This window comes from Schistocerca americana, chromosome 2 (genome assembly GCF_021461395.2).
Source record: "Schistocerca americana isolate TAMUIC-IGC-003095 chromosome 2, iqSchAmer2.1, whole genome shotgun sequence".
Classification (NCBI taxonomy): Eukaryota; Metazoa; Arthropoda; class Insecta; order Orthoptera; family Acrididae; genus Schistocerca; species Schistocerca americana.
In genome coordinates this window covers 1,035,093,263-1,035,115,772 of record NC_060120.1, presented here as the reverse complement: position 1 = coordinate 1,035,115,772, position 22,510 = coordinate 1,035,093,263, and the positions used below count along the sequence as shown (strand labels likewise).

The 22,510-nt window shown below is 43.5% G+C and overlaps 1 protein-coding gene across 2 annotated transcripts in view; it reads left to right on the top strand.

Annotated features, from left to right (window-relative positions):
• The window catches only part of LOC124594925 (solute carrier organic anion transporter family member 4A1), a 539,939-nt gene that overhangs the window by 208,816 nt on the left and 308,613 nt on the right, over positions 1 to 22,510 (top strand). For both annotated transcript variants that reach the window (XM_047133418.1, XM_047133417.1), the window contains exon 2: positions 20,839 to 21,143. In XM_047133418.1, the coding sequence (XP_046989374.1) occupies positions 20,839 to 21,143 (305 nt within the window). The remainder of the gene's footprint in view (positions 1 to 20,838; positions 21,144 to 22,510) is intronic.

Here is a 22,510-nt window from a genome sequence, read left to right as displayed (position 1 = left end):
AATTCCACTGTTCCTCTTTCGTAATACACAACAAAAACACAACTTAACTGATGGAACTCTCAAAAATCACGTGATGGCTATACGAAGCTGAAACTCGGGTTGAGTATCTGGAAGGGATGAACACACCGCTCAAGCAGAACAACACAGCGTTGCCAGATCGCTCGCAGTGCTGTCAATCTCATTACTTTTCTCACACACCTCGTATACGCTGTCCGCTGTTGACGCCAAAGGAGAATTTCACCGGAGTTATTCCGGAAGTATCAGCGAAGGAAGGCGTGAGGCGATTTAAGGGAAGATCATATGTCAAATTCGATGAAGTTTGGCGTTATGTTTTTCCCATTCCACAATGTGCTTTACACATTTTGGTTGCTATGTCATACACTAAAATCAGAGAATTTTAAAACCTTCAAACACTATTTTTAAATTTGACACGCGACTGACAATTTTCACCAACTTGTACACACTGCCGAAGTTGAACAGCCATATCTTGGAAACCACACAGTCTAGAAGTCTCTGAATTGCTTTGGTTTGATGCAACTGGTACATCTCAGAAATTGGCATTACTAATAAACAAATCGGTTCTTTGTTTCTTACACTGGTTTGAAAATATTGCGCTAGCCAGCGATTTCTATAGTGTACATGGATATATTTCTCTTTTATACGTACGTAAAATGACTAAGTGTAAAAGAAACGCAAATTTGTGGGTAACAGATATGCCAGCTCTGAATTTACGTCTTACGTTGTAGAAACACGTATGTAAACATTGAATGAAATGTAAAAACAAGAATAATGTTTCAAAAGTGACCACTCACTCTAGTGCCTGGTGTACATATATGCAAGCCGAATTTCCTGTAACGTAGATGCCTTTACACGTAAACATTATCTTTGTTTAGTTGTAATGGAGGCAATCAAAACTATAATGAAATATTCCGCAAATCCAGAGCTACTAAAAAAATGTTTGCATGAAAAGCCCCAGAATGTGATTGACTCCTTCAGTAACATTGTGTGGTTCCATGTGCCTAAACATGCTTCTGTTGGGCTCACGACTCTGATGATGATGTTCGGTTTGTGGGGCGCTCAACTGCGCGGTTATCAACGCCCGTACTAATTCCCAACTTTTGCTCAGTCCAAACCTGCCACATTCCCTGACCCCGCCGGGAATCGATTGCGGGACCCCGTTCTCGGGAAGCGAGAACGCGACCGCGAGACCACGAGCTGCGGACTCACGACTTTGAACTTACCATTATCTGACGCTGTAATTTCAAAATTGGGGACTATAATATAAAAGACTTAAGGTTCTCGATATGTTAGCGAAGAGATTAATAAACGACTCAGATAGAGGACTGCGAGAACTGGATGGTCTTCGTGTACGCCAAACAGACTTTGCTGTACAGCGAATGACAAATAAAGCAAGAAAAGAAGAAGCAAACACTGGGTGATTGTGACGCTGAAGAGGATACAGAATATGGGCCAGGACAATTGTAGTGCATGAAAGAGTCAGGATTGTAGATCTGCATAAAAGTTTGTAATTAGGAATACTTTGAATCTTAAAATCTCGGGACTGCTTCTTGCTATAAGTGACACGTTATCTCAAAAAGTAGTCAATATGAAATTTTCACAGCATGTCAAGACAAGATTCAACACACATGGAACTAGAACAATAAAAATATCCTGTGTGTTTAGTTTGTATGTTCATTTATTTACAAAATTCTGACAGAAACCGCGCCTCACAATACAATTTTTGCAATAATTATGGATCAGTATATCTAAAACAATCCAATAATTATGGAACATTGGAAGTTCGAGTCTTAAAAGTTTTCCAAGATAATGGGTCAAAAAGTTTCATGACTAACATTGGCAACATGGATCATACAATCGCCCCCTTTAACGTATCTACGTTGCTCGAACCTCATCACGTGTCACTGTTGCAATGATGAAGAAACAACATTCACGAAAATGTTTTCAGAACTCCACATAGTACTGTGTCTCGATGCACACCCAACTACTTGTAAGGAATGAGGAGTTGGTCCATAGGATCGGCGACGTAAGGAAAGTCTGACTAGATGAAGGAATAGGATGAAAGAAAGTGTGTAAAGATGTTAGAGAGTAGCTTCCACGGCGTTAGACGAAACCATAGAGGAAACAAAACTATAGGCGGAGGAATATAGCCAACAAATAATTGAGGATGTATGCTGTAAATGCTACTCTGAGATGGATAGGTTGGCACTGAAAACCAAATCGTAGCTGTCAGAGGAACCAGTCAGAAGTCAAGTAAACTTTTTAAGGTCAGCTGGACATTGGCCGAAAAAAGCATAGGAACAGCTATGACAACCGTAAACAGCGACGTAAATGGCCTAGCGGATATGACATTCCTCAGAAAAGCTTGCATATTCTTGACTTTTCTATTCCGTCTAATTACTGACAATAGATTTTAAACTACGCTTTCCCCTTGTTGAACAAGCTACAAGCAATGAAAAGATTGTTTTTCAAAAAGTTGGTAGCTAGTTTTGACGTGACACACAACCCCTTTGGCCTTCCATTCTTATTCTTCCCCGAGAGTTTTTGTACATATTGTTTATTACCCGTCTTTCCCTACAGCGTACGCCGTTTTTCACTATCCGACGCTTTTTCTAGGTCGACAGTTCCTGTGAACGAGCCTTGATTTCTTTAAAATCTTGCTTCCATTATCAGAGGCAATGTCGTAATTGTCTCTCTGGTGCATTTATCTTCCATAAAGCCAAACTGTTCCTCAGCTAACAGATTTTCCATTGTTCAGTATATTATTCATGCCAACAACTGTAATGAATGAGATGTTGAAAGTTCTGTATAAATAGTAAAAATATGATTGACGTACTGTTTCTGATAGTAAAATATGAGCTGTAATGATAAATGAACTATCGCAATGAAACTTTTACTGTCATAATGTGAAGATACAGCAGCACAGTAATAATAATTAATGGTCGTAATATGAAGGGAAGTCTTTCATACTGCAAAAGTTAGCAATTTGACTGGAAGAAAATTTTGGACATTATAAACTGCCTGAATAGTGAACTTTGATACAAAACCTACGATAATTAGTTTTGCAAAACTGATTATAGATCCCAGAACTAAAAGTGATACACAACATAGAAAATCTAACTGTCTCTGAATGACGTTGGTAGGCCATGATTGAATAGAAAAACACATCAAGATATTTAGTCGTTACCTCTATTCTGCGCAAATCTGAATAACGCGTTGCAGTACTGCTCTGTCACGCGCGCCGCTATGCTAAAGCTGTATCTACACGTAGACACTCGTGAGATGCAGTGAGTTCTCTGTTAGTTGCAAATCGAAGTATTTGGTTCCTTTTCCACTTTTGAAAAAAAAAAACACGATCAGTTAAAAACTGTAAGAGAAAGGTAGGTGAAAAATGAAAAATGGGTATGAACACTAATTTTTTTTGTATACTGTGAGAAAGTGCTCAAGGCTGATATTAAATTTAATGTACGTCTTAACATCCAAACAATACACTTTCCTATCTTTCAATTCTAGCACTCTCAATACAATAACCAAGTTAGCCCGATGGCGCGGCAATAATGGAAAAAAAAGAAGCATCAATATAATATTTACCTCTGACATTCCACGTATGGTATACTCTTAGTTCCGGTAAACTTCCTCTTTCACAAATCATTTTCCGTTACAATCTCGATATAATCATGTTCATTAAACACATTGATAAATTGAGAGTTTACATTTGAAACATAAGTTTACAACTGCTTCCTCACTCCACCACAGCTTAACATTATCTGCCCATTGCGCCTCCTCGCACACCAAAGTTAATAATCTAACTTCTGCGATACAGCTTTACAACATCGCTGCTCGCTCACAATCGATTCAGATACCAAAATTATACATGACACCAATCAATGATACAGCAAATTGCCATAATAATAGACGAAAATAGCCAGTTTTCTGTTTACATCCGTCATTAACGGTAATGTATTTCGGTTAGTGCTGAAACCCGCGCTGTTGCGACATCTTCCTCTGGATAGGCCTCCAACAGTCCACGCAGGTAAACGCTGACGTCGAATTTTGATTTCAGCCGCGCGTGTGTGTGTGGTGCGCGCGCGCTAGGTTGCCGATATTAAAATGTCATGCCGCTGATTGCGCTCTGAATTATTACCGGGGCCCGCATTTCGGCCGTTCTTATTATGGCGGGCATCATATCTCCGCGCGTTATTCATCCCACGTTTCGTGGATTTTTCGGTTTTCATGCAGCATTGCTGCGCCGCGCTCCGGTTGCAATCTCGACAGTTACAGCGTTATTGGTTAGCGCAGTGCCGGAGGACGTCACGTAAATATGATCGCTGCCCGTTATTGGTGTGTGATTAGCCGTCGCTGTCTCATATAAAAACCCGGACTTCGTATGTTGCGTTTGCTGACAAACATGTCTGCACGTGCAGATCAGCAGGTGAGAGTGGTGTTTATGATTTGCTCTGTTTGATTAGCCAGGCATATATATTTTCGGTAAACCAATTTCAAGCAGATTCCAGTCAAATAAGTATTATTGTTGCTAGAGAGTGAGGGATGGTAATGTTTGAATACGTTTTGAGATGTGTACCCGTTGACGACATTCATTCCGGTATGAGATCAGTATAGAGTCAGGTACAGTAGGGGATAAGAGGAGAACATTTATGTCTTAATTAAAAGTTTCAGACGTAAGAAAATGTTAAAACGATGACGTGCGGTGTGTCTAAAGTAATGATGTTCCAGAATATCAAGTGTCGTAAAGAAAATGTGTAAACAAATTAAACGACGAACATTTAATTAGGCATACGGAAGGCAGTTAATAAGTTTTCATACAACGAAGAATCCATGTTGACGAGAAGATTTTACTGAGATGAGCAATGATACGTTGAGTGCTACGAAGATCACAAAATATACAGGGTGGTCTATTGATCGTGACCGGGCCAAATACATCACGAAATAAGCGTCAAACGAAAAAACTACAAAGAACGAAACTTGTCTAGCTTGAAGGGGGAAACCAGATGGCGCTATGGTTGGCCCGCTAGATGGCGCTGCTATAGGCCAAACGGATATCAACTGCGTTTTTTAAAATAGGAACCCCCATTTTTATTACATATTCGCGTAGTACGTAAAGAAATATGAATGTTTTAGTTGGACCACTTTTTTCGCTTTGTGATAGATGGCGCTGTAATAGTCACAAACATATGGCTCACAATTTTAGAGGAACAGTTGGTAACAGGTATGTTTTTTAAATTAAAATACAGAACGTAGGTACGTTTGAACATTTTATTTCGGTTTTTCCAATGTAGTACATGTATCTTTGTAAACTTATCATTTCTGAGAACCCATGCTGTTACAGCGTGATTACCTGTAAACACAACATTAACGCAGTAAATGCTCAAAATGATGTCCGTCAACCTCAATGCATTTGGCAATACGTGTAACGACATTCCTCTCAACAGCGAGTAGTTCGCCTTCTGTAATGTTCGCACATGTATTGCCAATCCGCTGACGCATGTTGTCAGGTGTTGTCGGTGGGTCACGGTAGCAAATATCCTTCAACTTTCCCCACAGAAAGAAATCCGGGGACGTCAGATCCGGTGAAAGTGCGGGCCAATCCACCTGTCATGAAATATGCTATCCAATACCGCTTCAACCGCACGCGAACTATGTGAAGAACATCCATCATGTTCGAAGTACATCGCCATTCTGTCAGGCAGTGAAACATATTGTAGAAACATCGGTAGAACATTACGTAGGAAATCAGCTTAGATTGCCATCGATAAAATGGGGGCCAATTATCCTTCCTCCCATAATGCCGCACCATACATTAACGCGCCAAGGTCGCTGATGTTCCACTTGTCGCAGCCATCGTGGATTTTCCGTTGCCCAATAGTGCATGTAATGCCGGTTTACGATACCGCTGTTGGTGAATGACGCTTCGTCGCTAAATAGAACGCGTGCAAAAAATCTGTTATCGTCCCGTAATTTCTCTTGTGCCCAGTGGCAGAACTGTACACGACGTTCAAAGTCGTCGCCATGCAATTCTTGGTGCATAGAAATATGGAACGGGTGCAATCGACGTTGATGTAGCATTCTCCACAACGACGTTTTTGAGATTCCCGATTCTCACGCAGTTTGTCTGCTACTAATGTGCGGATTAGCCGCGACAGCAGCTAAAACACATACTTGGGCATCATCATTTATTGCAGGTTGTGGTTGACGTTTCACACGTGGCTGAACACTTCCTGTTTCCTTAAATAACGTAACTATCCGGCGAACGGTCCGGACATTTGGATGATGCCGTCCAGGATACCGAGCAGCATACATAGCACACGCCCGTTGGGCATTTTGATCACAATTGCCATACATCACCACGATATCGACCTTTTCCGCAATTGGTAAACGATCCATTTTAACACGGGTAATATATCACGAAGCAAATACCGTCCGCACTGGCGGAATGTTACGTGATACCACGTACTTAGACGTTTGTGATTATTACAGTGCCATCTATCACAAAGCGAAAAAAGTGATCCAGCTAAAACATTCATATTTCTTTACGTACTACACGAGTATGTAATAAAAATGGGGTCCCTATTTTAAAAAACGCAGGTGATATCCGTTTGACCTATAGCAGCGCCATCTAGCGGGCCAACCATAGCACCATCTGGTTTCCCCCTTCAAGGTAGACAAGTTTCCTTCCTGCGTTCTGTTTCCTAAATAAGAACTATATCAGGCGTGTGCCGAACTATGTATTATTATGATTTAGACAACGAAATGCCCTTAATAAATCACAGAAGATAGCAACTGGTGATATTTTGCCATTATTTGCAGTGAATGTATAAATAACTGATTTAGCAGAGTGGCCCTTTAAAAATTCAAACGGTGATTGGCTGTCTCCCATACTACGCAAGTGGGTGACAACCATGAACTATATTACCTATTCAAAAATTTTGGAAAAAGACTGCCGACCTGGCCTGGCTTTGGACTGATAGCGTGAAGTACCTATGGCCAGACGACTTGTCTGGCACATTTGTAATTTTGTTTTACGGGCCGTGGTGTAACGTTACGATTAAAACTCACAGAACAACATTTGGAAACTGAATATCATAACTTTCATATTACTTATACAATTTCAGCACTGCACGCCAGGAAAGTGCTCAGGAGGCACGAATGTTATACATTCCGTATTTAATTGCCGTCTGGAGAGACATCTCGTGGCAATGATAGGAGCTGCGACTACTGCACCGCCTGGTCCACTCGATTGCAGTGCCACTTCAGCACGAGCTACATTTTCTGTGTGACCTGTCGATGCTTTTCCCTGCACATCCCGTAAACATCAACTGAAAACAAAATACCTGTTCTGATCTGTTTAATAGTGAATACGTTCTGCATTGCAGATCGTTTGCACCAACCTTCTGGTAGCGGTATTTCGCAATGGCCTGGCGCTATACTCGGATGGCCTTACGCCTATCTCCGCTAGGTGGCAATGGCATTGTTTTCACAGCGACAGCGGAATTAAATTTTCAGCCAATTTGGACTTAAATATATAATAAGTTTATATTTTAGTAACAACTGTATCACAGTCCTTCAGACACAGGCAAAAAGACACGACCTGGTACTTAGGTCGGTGCACAAGTTCGCTTCGTTTTTGTTTTGCACATTGGTATTCCGTTTGCTGTGGGTTCATTTATCGATTGTGATTTTTATTTCTAGTCTACTGTTGCTATTTGAGTTCACATATTGTCATTTGGAGACAGTGAATGAAGCTGTGGACTCCAGGAAATGGAGTGAAAATTGGTGAAATAAAGGGGTGAGAGCAGCGGAGGTAGCCAGAAACATTAACGCCGTGTGTGGTGGAGATCACTTTGACATTAGCGACTCTCCACGTTCAGGAAGAACTTGGGGGTTTGATGAAGATCGTTTAAAAGAATTAATTCTCAATGCTCTCCGTTAGTGTACTCGAAAACTGGCAAATGTGATGAACTGTGATGATTCCACCCACCATCGTGCGACATTTGCATGCAGTGGGGAAGGTTCAAAAATCGGGTGTATATGTATCGGATCCTCTACGCCAAAATCACAAAAATCAGCTGGTTGCCCCATGTGCATCTCTGCTTGCTCGTCATCAATTGGGTCGTGAACAACAGCGACCATTCCCATTCTTTATCGTTACTGGTGACGCGGAATGGTGTCTTTATGCTAGCATAAGCAAAAGACAGGAATGCCTGAGCACAAACAAAGCAGCAACTAATGTTGTGCGTCTGGTGGAACAGTGACGGTACGGTGTCCTACGAGTCGCTTCCCCGAGACGTAGCCATCACTGCTGACATTTACTGTCAGCAACTGAAACGTGTTGCAGAAGCAATACGAGAACAACGACCAGGAAGACTGTGTGAAGTGATGCTACTCCATGATAACGCCCGCCCGAATTCTACTAGACTGACAAAAAACTCTATACAGGAGTTAGGTAGGGAAGTCAATCCGGTTACATCTTATCCACCTGACTGTCTGGTTTTCGATGCCTGTTACTTTACTGTTTTTCCCACAAGGCACCGCCTCCTTTCTAGCTGACGAGCTTGTAGCACCTATCATTGCCACGAGAAATCACTCCAAACGCCTATGAAATACAGGGTGATTCAAAAAGAATACCACAACTTTAAAAATGTGTATTTAATGAAAGAAACATAATATAACCGTCTGTTATACATCATTACAAAGAGTATTTAAAAAGGTTTTTTTTCACTCAAAAACAAGTTCAGAGATGTTCAATATGGCCCCCTCCGGACACACGAGCAATATCAACCCGATACTCCAACTCGTTCCACACTCTCTGTAGCATATCAGGCGTAACAGTTTGGATAGCTGCTGTTATTTCTCGTTTCAAATCATCAATGGTGGCTGGGAGAGGTGGCCGAAACACCATATCCTTAACATACCCCCATAAAAAAAAATCGCAGGGGGTAAGATCAGGGCTTCTTGGAGGCCAGTGATGAAGTGCTCTGTCACGGACTGCCTGGCGGCCGATCCATCGCCTCGGGTAGTTGACGTTCAGGTAGTTACGGACAGATAAGTGCCAATGTGGTGGCGCTCCATCCTGCTGAAGTATGAATTGTTGTGCTTCTTGTTCGAGCTGAGGGAACAGCCAATTCTCTAACATCTCCAGATACTGTAGTCCAGTTACAGTAGCACCTTCGAAGAAAAAGGGACCAAAAACTTTATTGGCTGAAATGGCACAGAAAACGTTCACCTTAGGCGAGTCACGTTCATACTGAGTTGTTTCCCGCGGATTCTCAGTGCCCCATATACAGACATTGTGACGGTTGACTTTCCCGTTAGTGTGGAAAGATGCTTCATCACTAAACACAATCTTTGAAACGAAAGATTCATCTGTTTCCATTTGAGCAAGGATAAAATCACAGAAATCGATTCTTTTAATCTTATCAGCTGCAGACAGTGTTTGAACCAATTTCAGACGATAAGGTTTCATAACTAACCTTTTTCATAGGACTCTCCATACAGTTGATTGTGGAATTTGCAGCTCTCTGCTAGCTCTGCGAGTCGAGCCGTCCAGAACTTTTCCCTTTGCACAAACACCCATCCTCTGTAAACTGTTTATACCAACGTTTAATACACCACGTATCAGGAGGTTTAACACAATACTTCGTTCGAAATGCACACTGAACAACTGTCGTCGATTCACTTCTGCCGTACTCAATAACACAAAAAGCTTTCTGTTGAGCGGTCGCCATCTTAGCATCAACTGACGCTGACGCCTAGTCAACAGCGCCTCAAGCGAACAAATGTACAACTAAATGAAACTTTATAGCTCCCTTAATTCGTCGACAGATAGTGCTTAGCTCTGCCTTTTGTCGTTGCAGAGTTTTAAATTCCTAAAGTTGTGGTATTCTTTTTGAATCACCCTGTATTATAGTAGTTTCTGAGATTAGCCAGAACATAGAGACGGAAACCGCGGTGGAGGACTTCAGTATGTAACATTTATAAATAGAAGAAGACAGAAGACGCGGGCGGAGGTGAGAGGAGGAAAGAATCGCTTCGATTAGGTAACTGATAACTGAGCAACTAGTATGATTAAGTCTTTGCTCTATTTGCACTGGCAGTGCGGAATTGCTAGTCTACTTACAGGAGGTGTTCGTGTCCCGTAATTGCTTTACTGTTTGTGGCCAAGTCGTGCAAGGACCGGGTAACTCCTCCCTACCGCCACTACTGAATACAGTAATAAGATAAAGATTTCACTGAAAAACTGTTGCTTGAAGTTTATTACGGAATTTCGACAACAGTACAGCTTTGGTGTATCAGAACCATGTTCACTTGTTTTATATTAGCACCTAGCTGTGTACAAAGGGTGCTCCGAAATTGAATAAAACATTACGAGGAGCGCCGGCCAGTGTGGCCAAGCGGTTAAAGGCGCTACAGTCTGGAACCGCGGGACCGCTACGGTCGCAGGTTCGAATCCTGCCTCGGGCATGGATGTGTGTGATGTCCTTAGGTTAGTTAGGTTTAAGTAGTTCTAAGTTCTAGGGGACTGATGACCTTAGAAGTTGAGTCCCATAGTGCTCAGAGCCATTACGAGGAGCGAACACACACGTCGGAAAGAAGAAAAACCAGAGGCAGCACATAGCATAACTGCAGGTGGACATCCTAGTGATCACATTACGAAGAGTCTCAACCGAGAGGAAACGACTGAGTATGCCTCAAGAGAGAGTAGAGAGGTGAAGACGTCTCACTTCATGGAAGCAGCTTACGTGTCCGCATACCGGCGGCGGAGACGAACCACGGACTGTCACGTAACTCGACTAACCCCTGCCAAAAGTTGAGACAAAATGAGAGAGAACAACGGCATGATGGTCGTTTCATGGTCTCGCGGTTCGAATTTTACGGGCCCAGCAAGCACGCAGAAGTGCTGCGGCACGACGTGGCATGGACTCGACTAATGTCTAAAGTAGTGCTGGAGGGAAGAGACACCTTGAATGCTGCAGGGCTGTCCATAAATCTGTAAGGGCATGAGCGGGAGGAGATCTCTTCTGAACAGCACGTTGGAAGGCATCACAGATACGCTCAATAAAGCGCATGTTTTAGGAGTTTGGCGGCCAGGCCCGCACCATCTGGCTCCAGCAGCAACACGTGTGGGAGTGAACTGAAAGAATCGCTACCGACTCTTCTCTAATACGAGCCAGTGACAGGCATCCTCTACAGTTGGCAAAACGTGGCTAAGTTGTGCCCAATGTTCAAATGTGTGTGAATTCCTAGGGGACCAAACTGCTGAGGCCGTCGGCCCCTAGACTTACACGCTACTTAAACTAACTTATGCTAAGAACAACACACACACCCATGCCGGAGGGAGGACTCGAACCTCCGGCTGGAGTGGTCGCGCAGTCCGTGACATGGCGCCTCTAAACGCGCGCCAAGTAATGCCGATGGCAATGGAGGCGTATAGTGTTCGGGACCACTGGCGACAGGCTGAAGGGACTGTGGTGTTCCCCTTCGCTTAACGGCCAAAATTGACGCCCTTTTTACTGTCCTGAGGTGTCCGAGGCAGCTTTCCAGCCCTTATTCGTAACATTAGTGTTTATACAACGCTATTAATGTCGCACAACAGCAAAGTTAGAGGAAATGGGGGAGAGTTCAGTGGGGGTGACAATTAATGCCTTTAAGTGGCTCATTAATTGCGGTTTTAAGCAATAACGTTTCTAAGCGAGGTCGGCAGCTGCTACTTCGCACCCGTTTTAGAAACGAAGTTCTACAAAGATACACAGCTCGTAACAAGTGTAAGTACAGATATTTTTATTGGTGTACTGAACAACGTTGCATCAGTACATGCGAATGTTGAAAATTAGGTGGAGGTGGTTCTGTGGAGAATTGGAAAGAAAAGGAATATGTGGAAAACATTGACAAGAAGGGACAGGATGATAGGACACCTGTTAAGACATTAGGGATTGACTTGCATGGTACTAAAGGAAGCTGTAGAAGACAGAAACTGTAGAGGAAAGGAGAGATCGGAATACATTCAGCAAATAATTGATAACGTAGGTTGCAAGTGCAGCTCTCAGATGAAGAGTTTGGCGAAGAAAAGGAATTCGTGGCGCACCGCATCAAACCAGTCAGAAGACTGACGACTCAAAAAAAAAAAAAAAAAAACCATTCGGATGTTTATAGGTTGAGCAGTACCTTCAAGTAGATGTGGCAAGAGCTGGCTATTAATGCTTATTTTCCTTTGGCCAGGAGGCCAGGTGTTGAAGTATGGATGCATGAACGCAAAACGGTTAGTCTACACTGAGAGGCGTAGTCCACCTTGGAGGTGCAGTTACGTATGTGGTAGTAAATTATGTTTCGTGTTTGTGGGAAGACTGTTTGATGTAGAGGAAAAAGCAACCAGCACACTGATGTTTCTACATATCAAGGTACCACTTTTTCCCATTGCATCTTGCATAAAGGGCGATTAAAATATTTCCGTTTCATGGTGTTGCCGCGGCGTATATGCAAACCCAGCGAGACGCTGATGCGCGGATGTAAATGCTGTGAGGGGCAGGTGTGGCCTTCGAACGGAAATTTTATGGTCGCTCTTTATACATAGACACGAGGTTTCTTGCTCTGATCGGTCGAAATATTAACACCACAATGATAAACCGATAAAGCTTTGGGCAGATGTGTTGCACAATATGTCTAGTATGTCCGTCGATCGCGTCACGTCGCACTTTTCAATTCTGAGCGCACAGTGAGCACGTAAAGATGCTTGCAAAGCAATGTGTGAAGTGCCTGTTGAGGGGGGCGGGTAGGGTGGGGTGGGAGGGGGGGGGGGTTTGCCTGATATCATGTACCCCACATAACGTAACTGTCATGCGTTTCCTTCTTCATGAAAATGTTCGGTCTCACACTGCAGGTGCAACAATGACGTTTCTGCAGCGTTTTCGATGGGAACAGTTCGATCGTCCACCATACAGCCCGAACTTGGCGCCGTCCGGGGCGGCCGAGCGGTTCTAGGCGCTACAGTCTGGAACCGCGTGACCGGCTCTGAGCACTATGGGACTCAACTGCTGAGGTCATTAGTCCCCTAGAACTTAGAACTAGTTAAACCTAACTAACCTAAGGACATCACAAACATCCATGCCCGAGGCAGGATTCGAACCTGCGACCGTAGCGGTCTTGTGGTTCCAGACTGCAGCGCCTTTAACCGCACGGCCACTTCGGCCGGCAACCGCGTGACCGCTACGGTCGCAAGTTCGAATCCTGCCTCGGGCATGGATGTGTGTGATGTCCTTAGGTTAGTTAGGTTTAAGTAGGTCTAAGTTCTAGGGGACTGATGACCTCAGAAGTTAAGTCCCATAGTGCTCAGAGCCATTTGAACTATTTTTGAACCGAACTTGGCTCCCTCTGATTTCGAGCTCTTTGCTCACAGGGATTGCTGGCTATTTATTGTGTTACCAGTATGACTTTTATAGCATACTACTCTGTGTTTCCTGTGTTAAATTTTCGTCACTGCGCGGCGTTGAGACGTCATGTCACGAATTGCGCGACCCCTCCTGCCGGAGGTTCGAATGCTCCCACGGGCATATCGGTGTGTGTGTTGTTCTTAACACAAGTGAGTTTAAGTAGTGTGTAAGCCTAGGGAACGGTGCCTCAGCAGTTTGGTCCTTTAACGAATTCACAAACATTTGAACTTTTTTTTTTAAATATTCGACTTGTTTACTTGATTTAGCATACTGTGGATGTAAAATTTGTTTTATACCGGAATACAGGGAGCGAAAGGCTATTTACTATTTGTACAGAAAGCAGATGGCAACTATAAGAATCGACGGGCATGAAAGGGAAGCAGTGGTTGGGAAGGAACTGAGACAGGGTTGTAGCCTGTCCCCGATGTTATTCACTCTGTACATTGAGCAAGCAGTAAAGGAAACAAAAGAAAAGTTCTGAATAAGCATTAAAATCCATGGAGAAGAAATAAAAACTTCGAGGTTCGCCGATGACATTGTAATTCCGTCAGAGGCAGCAAAGGACCTGGAAGAGCAGCTGAACGGAATGGACAGTGTCTTGAAAGGAGGGTATAAGGTGAACATCAACAAAAGCAAAACGAGGATAATGGAATGTAGTCGAATTAAGTCGGGTGATGTTGAGGGTATTAGATTAGGAAATGAGACACTTAAAGTAGTAAAGGAGTTTTGCTATTTGGGGAGCAAAATAACTGATGATGGTCGAGGTAGAGAGGATATAAAATGTAGACTGGCAATGGCAAGGAAAGCGTTTCTGAAGAAGAGAAATTTGTTACCATCGAGTATTGATTTAAGTGTCAGGAAGTCGTTTCTGAAAGTATTTGTATGGAGTGTAGCCATGTATGGAAGTGAAACATGGACGATAAACACTTTGGACAAGAAGACAATAGAAGCTTTCGAAATGTGGTGCTACAGAAGAATGCTGAAGATTAAATGGGTAGATCACATAACTAATGAGGAGGTATTGAATGGAATTAGGGAGAAGAGAAATTTGTGGCACACCGTGACTAGAAGAAGGGATCGGTTGGTAGGACATGTTCTGAGGCATCAAGGGTCACCAATTTAGTACTGGAGGGCAGCGTGGAGGGTAAAAATCGTAGAGTTAGACCAAGAGATGAATACACTAAGCAGATTCAGAAGGATGTAGGTTGCAGTAGATACTGGGAGATGAAGAAGCTTGCACAGGATAGAGTAGCATGTAGAGCTGCATCAAACCAGTCTCAGGACTGAAGACCACAACAACAACAACACATATGCTTTGTTAAAGTTGTGTAACTTCGTACCAGGGTATGGCTTAAGCTAATGTACTATTGTAATTATATTTAATTATTTTAATTGTATTGCGCCTGTCATGCCGGGGGGGGGGGGGGGGTGTTCGATTCCCGGATGGATTGGAGATTTTCTCCGCTCAAGGCCTGGGTGTTTGTGTCGTCTTCATCGTCATCATTTCATCCTGATCGACGCCCAAGTCGCCGAAGTGGCGTCACCTCAAAACACTTGCACCAGGCGATCAGATGTACCCGCCGGGAGGCCCTCACCGCACAACATTTCATTTTCACTGTCAAAATCAACTGTAGCAGAACTTTTCCAGAATTGAGATAGCTGTATGAACACATTCAAAAGTCCAACAAATTAAAAATCTCCTGGCTATGACGACAGCATTTTGACACAGATAGCGAGCTGCAGACAAGCGTAGGAAACTGGCAGGAAGCAGACGCGGCTGCTTTCTATCACAAGGGTGTTGGAAAGTTGGTATCATGCTGCGACAGATGTCTAAGTCGGAGTGGCAACTGTGTAGAGAAGTAACTGGAACGTTCGATCGAAAAAGTGGCAATTCTCCGAGTGTTCCCAAGGTGTTCATCTGAGATTTTGGTCATATTTTTGCTCTTTGTTAGCTTCACTGTTGAAAATAACTGTTCACAAACGTACGTGCTTCCAAACAAAACGACATATATATCTCTCCGCTCAGGGACTGGGTGTTCGTGTCGTCTTCATCGCCATGGGCAGGTGTGATTTTCAAAAGCCGAAAAAAGATACATGATAAAATGTTTCTTTTAATTGGATGTCAGACTGCATCTCCATGCATTGCATCTGAGAAACTTCAGGCAACGTGTCTATATTGTTTACGAAAGGTGTCGCATAAATACAAAAATTTTGTGTTTTCAAAAATAGTGAAATCGATTTTGAAATTCTTGCATCATTGGCTGTGTATCTCATCCCCTCTATAGGATTATGTTTGGCCAGCGTGTTGAAATGAAAAAGTTTGCATTTACTTGCCATTGCCATAATTTCATTTTCATTTTAATGCATCTGTTGTTTGAAACATTGTACTGATAGTACACGAGGTCCAAAAGTAAAGCAACGAACCGCTATTTCCCCGTCTTGTGTCTAATTCACTGTATAATCATACAAACTGTGAAAAGATGTCCGTACAATCGTCTTCTGCCAGGGAACATGGCATTCCGCTCAACGGACAACCATGTTAGCGATGACGTCAGGGCACCTGTCAAACAGGATAGTGTTTGCTGGGTAGTCCCACATCCACAGTCGCTGTGTATACAGCAACCGACAATGCAGAATGGCACAAAGAAGACGCCTACCAGACTCTCTGTGGCGGAGGGACATAAGAAGAATGGAAGCAGGACAGTCGCAAACTGATGAGGCCATATGGCTTAAGAGAATAGTTCCGTTGTTTCCCGGGTGTGTAACAATTTTTAGAGACCGAAACAGTACCCCAAACACCAGGGCGGGACTGACCACGAGTGATACCATAAAGACCGTTATTTGGATGTAAGGACACGATGGTTCCGCCTTAGCACTGCATGGCAACTGGCATCTGACTTCGCAGCGTCCGCTGGACATGTTGTATCGACACAAACGTTACCCAGAAGGCTTCGGCAGAGTGGCGTTGATTGTTGGAGACCTGCTGTATATGTACCTCAGATGCGTCTTCACAGAAGGGGACGTCTGGAGTGGAGTCGTCACCATACCACCTGGGCGGACAAACAGTGACCCAATGCTCTTCTCACAGACGATTGCCGATTTGGTCTGGAGAGTGTGCTTGTCGACGCAAATGGATCTGGAGGCAACGTGGAACACGATTTCGGGACTCAAACATTATGGAAAGAGAACGATATCGGGGTGGATCCCTAATGTTGTGAGCATTTATTAAGTTGACCACATGAATAGCTCTTCATGAAATTGTATGAGTGAATCGGAAGGTTTAGCTGCTGTCAGGTATTGTGACGAGATCTTGGGACCACATGTGCAGTTGTTGCGACTTGGTGCGGGCCCAAATTTCGTATTGATAGACGATAATGCTCGACCTCATAGAGCAAGAGCTGTTGATGTTTTCTTGGAAACAGGAGATACTGCACGCATGGCGTGGCCTGGTCGCTATCCCGATTTCAATCCCATAGAACACGTCTGGAGTGCACTAGGAAGACGGGATGCATCACTTCACCACCCACCAGCCACTCTCCAAGACTTGCGCGTAGCTCTGCAGGAAGAATGGGCGTTATTGGCTCAACATGAGACTAATGATACTATTCGCAGCATGCCCCGTCGTCGAAAGGCCTGTATTGCTGCCAGAGGTGGTAACAACCCGTACTGAGCACATTAACCAGTAATCGGTATGTGTGTGCAAGTCCGTTAAGGTGGCAAAAAAAAAAGTCATTTCTGTCTGCCGTTATGCATATGGTAGTTTTTTACGTTGTGTATTCTTTACATTGTTTATACTTTACTATCACCTTTTTATACTGTTTTGTGACAAAGTAAACACAACCTTGCAAAATTTCCGTTTGTTGCTTTAATTTTGGACATCAGTGTAGGTTCCTACTTTGAAAATGATTGTTTTAAGTCACCTAAATGAGTATTCAAATCTACCTTAAAATGCTAAATCTTCCACTCTGTAGGTATCGTCAAGTTGTGGCACAGATGTTGCCTTTGGTACGATGAACGATTTGATTTCATTAATTACGCTATAAAACCTTTTTAACATTTGGTCACGACTGAGCAACCTTAATCTGTAAAATGTACGATATCACCATACTCATCATCTAAACTTCTGAGGAATTCTTGGAACTGACGGTGGTTCAATCCCATAGGAAGCTAATCCGTGGGCTGCCGAATGAAGAAACTGAACAAAAGCTCATCTCTTTGTACCAATCACCTGCTACAGTAGAAATTGCACACTAAATGAAGCCCATTATAGCGAAATTCATGTTCAGATGTGGTTCGTACTTGTAGCAGTAGATATGATATCAAATTAAACCTGTCATAACAGAGTTACGGTACTGTTAGATAGCAAACTTTGACGGTAATTGCGATCCACATGAAGATTTCTAACTTCTATCTACTTGGAATGATCAGTACTACTGTCAAAAAGATTATGAAGGTGGAAGCGGGAAAATACAGGGAGCGAAAGGCTATTTACGATTTGTACAGAAACCAGATGGCAATTATAAAAGTCGAGGGGCACGAAAGGGAAGCAGTAGTTATGAAGGAAGTGAGACAGGGTTGTAACCTACCCCCGATGTTGTCCAATCTGTGTAGGGAGCAAGTAGTAAAGGAAACAAAAGAAAAATTTGGAGTAGGTATTAAAATACATGGAGAAGAAATAAAAAGTTTGAGGTTTGCCGGCGACATTGTAATTCTGTCAGAGACAGCAAAAGACTTGGAAAAGAAGTTGAACGGAATGGACTGTGTCTTGAAAGGAGGATATCAGATGAACATCAACAAAAACAAAACAAGAGTAATGGAATGTAGTCGAATTAAAACAAGTGATGCTGAGGGAATTAGATTAGGAATTGAGGCCCTTAGAGTAGTAAATGAGTTTTGTTATTTGGGGAGCAAAATAACTGATGATGGTCGAAGTAGAGAGGATATAAGATGTAGACTGGCTATGGCAAGGAAAGTGTTGCTGAAGAAGATAAATTTGTTAACATCAAGTACAGAAGTGAAACATGGACGATAAATAGTTTAGACAAGAAAAGAATAGAAGCTTTAGAAATATGGTGCTACAGAACAAAGTGTAAGGCTCTGAGCACTATGGGACTCAACTGCTGAGGTCATAAGTCCCCTAGAACTTAGAACTACTTAAACCTAACCAACCTAAGGACAACACACACATCCATGCCCGAGGCAGGATTCGAACCTGCGACCGTAGCGGCAACAAAGTGTAAGATTAGATGACGAGATTACGTAACTAGTGAAGAGGTACTGAATAGAATCGGGGAGAAGAGGAATTTGTGGCACAACTCGACTAGAAGAAGGGATCGATTCGTAGGACACATTCTGAGGCACCAAGGTATTACCAATTTAGTATTGGAAGGAAGCGCGAAGGATAAAAATTGTAGATGGAGACTGAGAGATGAATACGCTAAGCAGATTCAGAAGGATGTAGGTTGCAGTAGTTACTCGGAGATGAAGAGGCTTTCAGAGGTTAGAGTAACATGGCGAGCTGCATCAGATAAGTCTTGGGACTGAAGACCATAACGATGACATAATTATTGTTCAGAAATGACACAGAATTTCCATAAATTTATATTATTAGATGTCTCTAAATCTCTAGTGTCGCAGTTACAACTGAAGTAGCCGTAAGATAACATAGCAGGTTTTAAGAACGAAACTGAGGGTTCAGTTATAGCACGGGCGGCACTGTTAAGAACGGGATGGACCAATGAGAGAATAGCATCGTGTGGCGGGAGTTTCAAATTGAATATATTCAGTTTATTATAAGTTGACACAACCAAAATTGTACTGTTTTTTGTTTATAAATGAATATCGGGGTTTTAACGGTTGATAATATTTATTACGTTAAACTTAAGTTACAAATATGTCAAATGGGAAAGAGCAACTCAGACAGTTTTACCAAGAATCTTATAAATGTTCACTAGCATAGCGGAGTACGCGATTGGTTGAACTTCACTGTACCCAAACGCTCAATAGGGCGCAAGGGGCCGAGTGACAGGGCTTGCTTTGTATGGAGTCCACGTTCACCCGGCATTACATACATAAATGACCTTGTGGATAACATCTGAAGTTCACTGAGGCTTTTTGCGTATGATTCTGTGGTATATGGAGAGGTTGTAACAGTTGAAAATTGTACTGAAATGCAGGTGGATCTGCAGCGAATTGGCGCAAGGTGCAGGGAATGGCTATTGAATCTCAATGTAGACAAGTGTGATGTGCTGCGAATACGTAGAAAGAAAGATCCCTTATGATTTAGGTACAATATAGCAGGTCAGGAACGAGAAGCAGTTAATTCCATAAATTATCTGGGAGTACGCATTAGGAGTGATTTAAAATCGAATGATCATATAAAGTTGATCGTTGGTAAAGCAGATGCCAGGCTGAGGTTCATTGGAAGAATTCTAAGGAAATGCAATCCGAAAACAAAGGAAGTATACAGTACACTTGTTCGCCCACTGCTTGAATACTGCTCACCAGTGTGGAATCCGTACCAGATAGGGTTCATAGAAGAGATAGAGAAGATCCAACGGGGAGCAGCGCGCTTCGTTACAGGATCATTTAGTAATCGCGAAAGATGACAGATAAACTCCAGTGGAAGACTCTGCAGGAGAGACGCTCAGTAGATCGGTACGGGCTTTTGTTGAAGTTTCGAGAACATACCTTCACCGAGGAGGCAAGCAGTATATTGCTCCCTCCTACGTATATCTCCCGAAGAGACCGTGAGGATAAAATCAGAGAGATTAGAGCCCATACAGAGGCATACCGACAATCTTTCTTTCCACGAACGATACGAGACTGGAACAGAAGGGAGAGCCGATAGAGGTACTCAAAGTACCCTCCGCCACACATCGTGAGGTGGCTTGCGGAGTATAGATGTAGATGTAGACCTAACACTATGCGATTTTTTCCTTTGTGGCTTCATCAGGGATCGTGTGTACGTGCCTCCGCTACCAGCAGACCTCCCTGAATTCAGAAACCGGATTGAAGCAGCTGTTGCTACAATCACTGGAGACACGCTTATCAACGTTTGGGAAGAACTCGGCTATAGACTTGATGTGTGCCGTTTGACAAATGGTGCTCACATTAAATATGGTAAAACTGTTTGAATTGCTCTTTCATTTGACATATCATTTATGACTGTAAGTTTAATATAATAAATATTATAGGGCATTAAAAACCCCGATATTCATTTATAAACACCCTGTATATATTTTATCGTGATAGATGCTCACTTGTTGGGCCGCATTGATAGTTGCTTTGGTTGGGCACCTCTGTTGGAACACAGAGTGGTAATTATTCATATGTATGGAGTGATACTTGTACGGTACCTTGGGTGTTGTGCTCGCAGGCATGGTGGTGAACGGGTTCGTGAACGTGGTGATCACGACGATCGAGCGGCGCTTCGGGCTGCGGTCGTCGCAGTCGGGTCTGGTGGCGGGCGGCTACGACATCGCGTCGTTCGCGTGCCTCGTGCCCGTCACCTACCTGGGGGGCCGCGCCGGCGCCTCCAAGCCGCGCTGGCTCGGCGCCGGGGTGGCGCTCATGGGCCTCGGCTCGCTGCTCTTCGCCGCGCCCCACTTCGCCGTCGGCCCCTACCGAGGCGCCGCCCACCTCGCAGACACCTGCGCGCCCCACAACGCCACCGACGCTCTGGTGAGTACAAGGGAAAGGGCAGCGGAACACATGTGTTCATCAAGTAAAGCGAATATTTTCCAAAAAAAAGTAGCCTGGATCTATAAACTGAAATTCGTACCATCGCCGGGATTCGAACCCGAGTTTCCTGATTCTTACAACGGAACCTCCCCATCGCACTCCCCTCAGATTTAGTTATAAATTGGCACAGTGGATAGGTTCAAATGGCTCTGAGCACTATGCGACTTAACTTCTGAGGTCATCAGTCGCCTAGAACTTAGAACTAATTAAACCCAACTAGCGGTCGCTCGGTTCCAGACTGTAGCGCCTAGAACCGCGCGGCCACTCCGGCCGGCACAGTGGATAGGCCTTGAAAAACTGAACACAGTTCAATCTAGAAATCAGGAAGAAGTTGTGTGGAACTATGAAAAAAATAAGCAAAATATACATACTAAGTAGTCCATGCGCAAGATAGGAAACATCGTTGATAGTGTGAGCTCAAGAGCGCTGTGGTCCCGTGGTTAGAGTGAGCAGCTGCGGAACGAGAGGTCCTTGGTTCAATTCTTCCTTCGATTAAAAAATTGGTTTCTTTATTTTCGCAAAGTTATGATCCGTCCGTTTGTTCATTGACGTCTCTGTTCACTGTAATAAGTTTAGTGTCTGTGTTTTGCGACCGCACCGCAAACCCGTGCTATTAGTAGACGAAAGGACGTGCCTCTCCAATGGGAACCGAAAACATTTGATCGCAAGGTCTTAGGTCAACCGGTTTCTCCACAGGAAAACACGTCTGATATATTCTATGGTTCAAATGGCTCTGAGCACTATGGGACTTAACTACTCAGGTCATCAGTCCCCTAGAACTTAGAACTACTTAAACCTAACTAACCTAAGGACATCACACACATCCATGCCCGAGGCAGGATTCGAACCTGCGACCGTAGCGGTCACGCGGTTCCAAACTGAAGCGCTTAGAACCGCACGGCCACGCTGGCCGGCGATATATTCTATACGACACTGGTGACGGCATGTGCGTCACATGACAGGAATATGTTGTCGACCCACCTAAGTTGTACTCTTGGCGAATGGGTAAAAAGATTCTTCTACCTTGCCCGATTTAGGGTTTCTTGTGGATGTGATAATCACTCGCAAAAAAGTGATGAAAACATAAGAGTTTGTCACATAAACTGCAACAAATGAATGCAACAGTTTCACAGTCGCACGTTTCCCTGTGCTCTGTCAAGACATATGTTTTTAACGTTTTCAAATTTTTCCGTGTGTAGACCGTCAAATCCTGCATATGTCCAAGCAAATCTGAAAATGTCCTGGAATTTTTAAACTTTTCACTGAAGGGTAGACTTGAACCTAGGACCTCTCGTTCCACAGCTGCT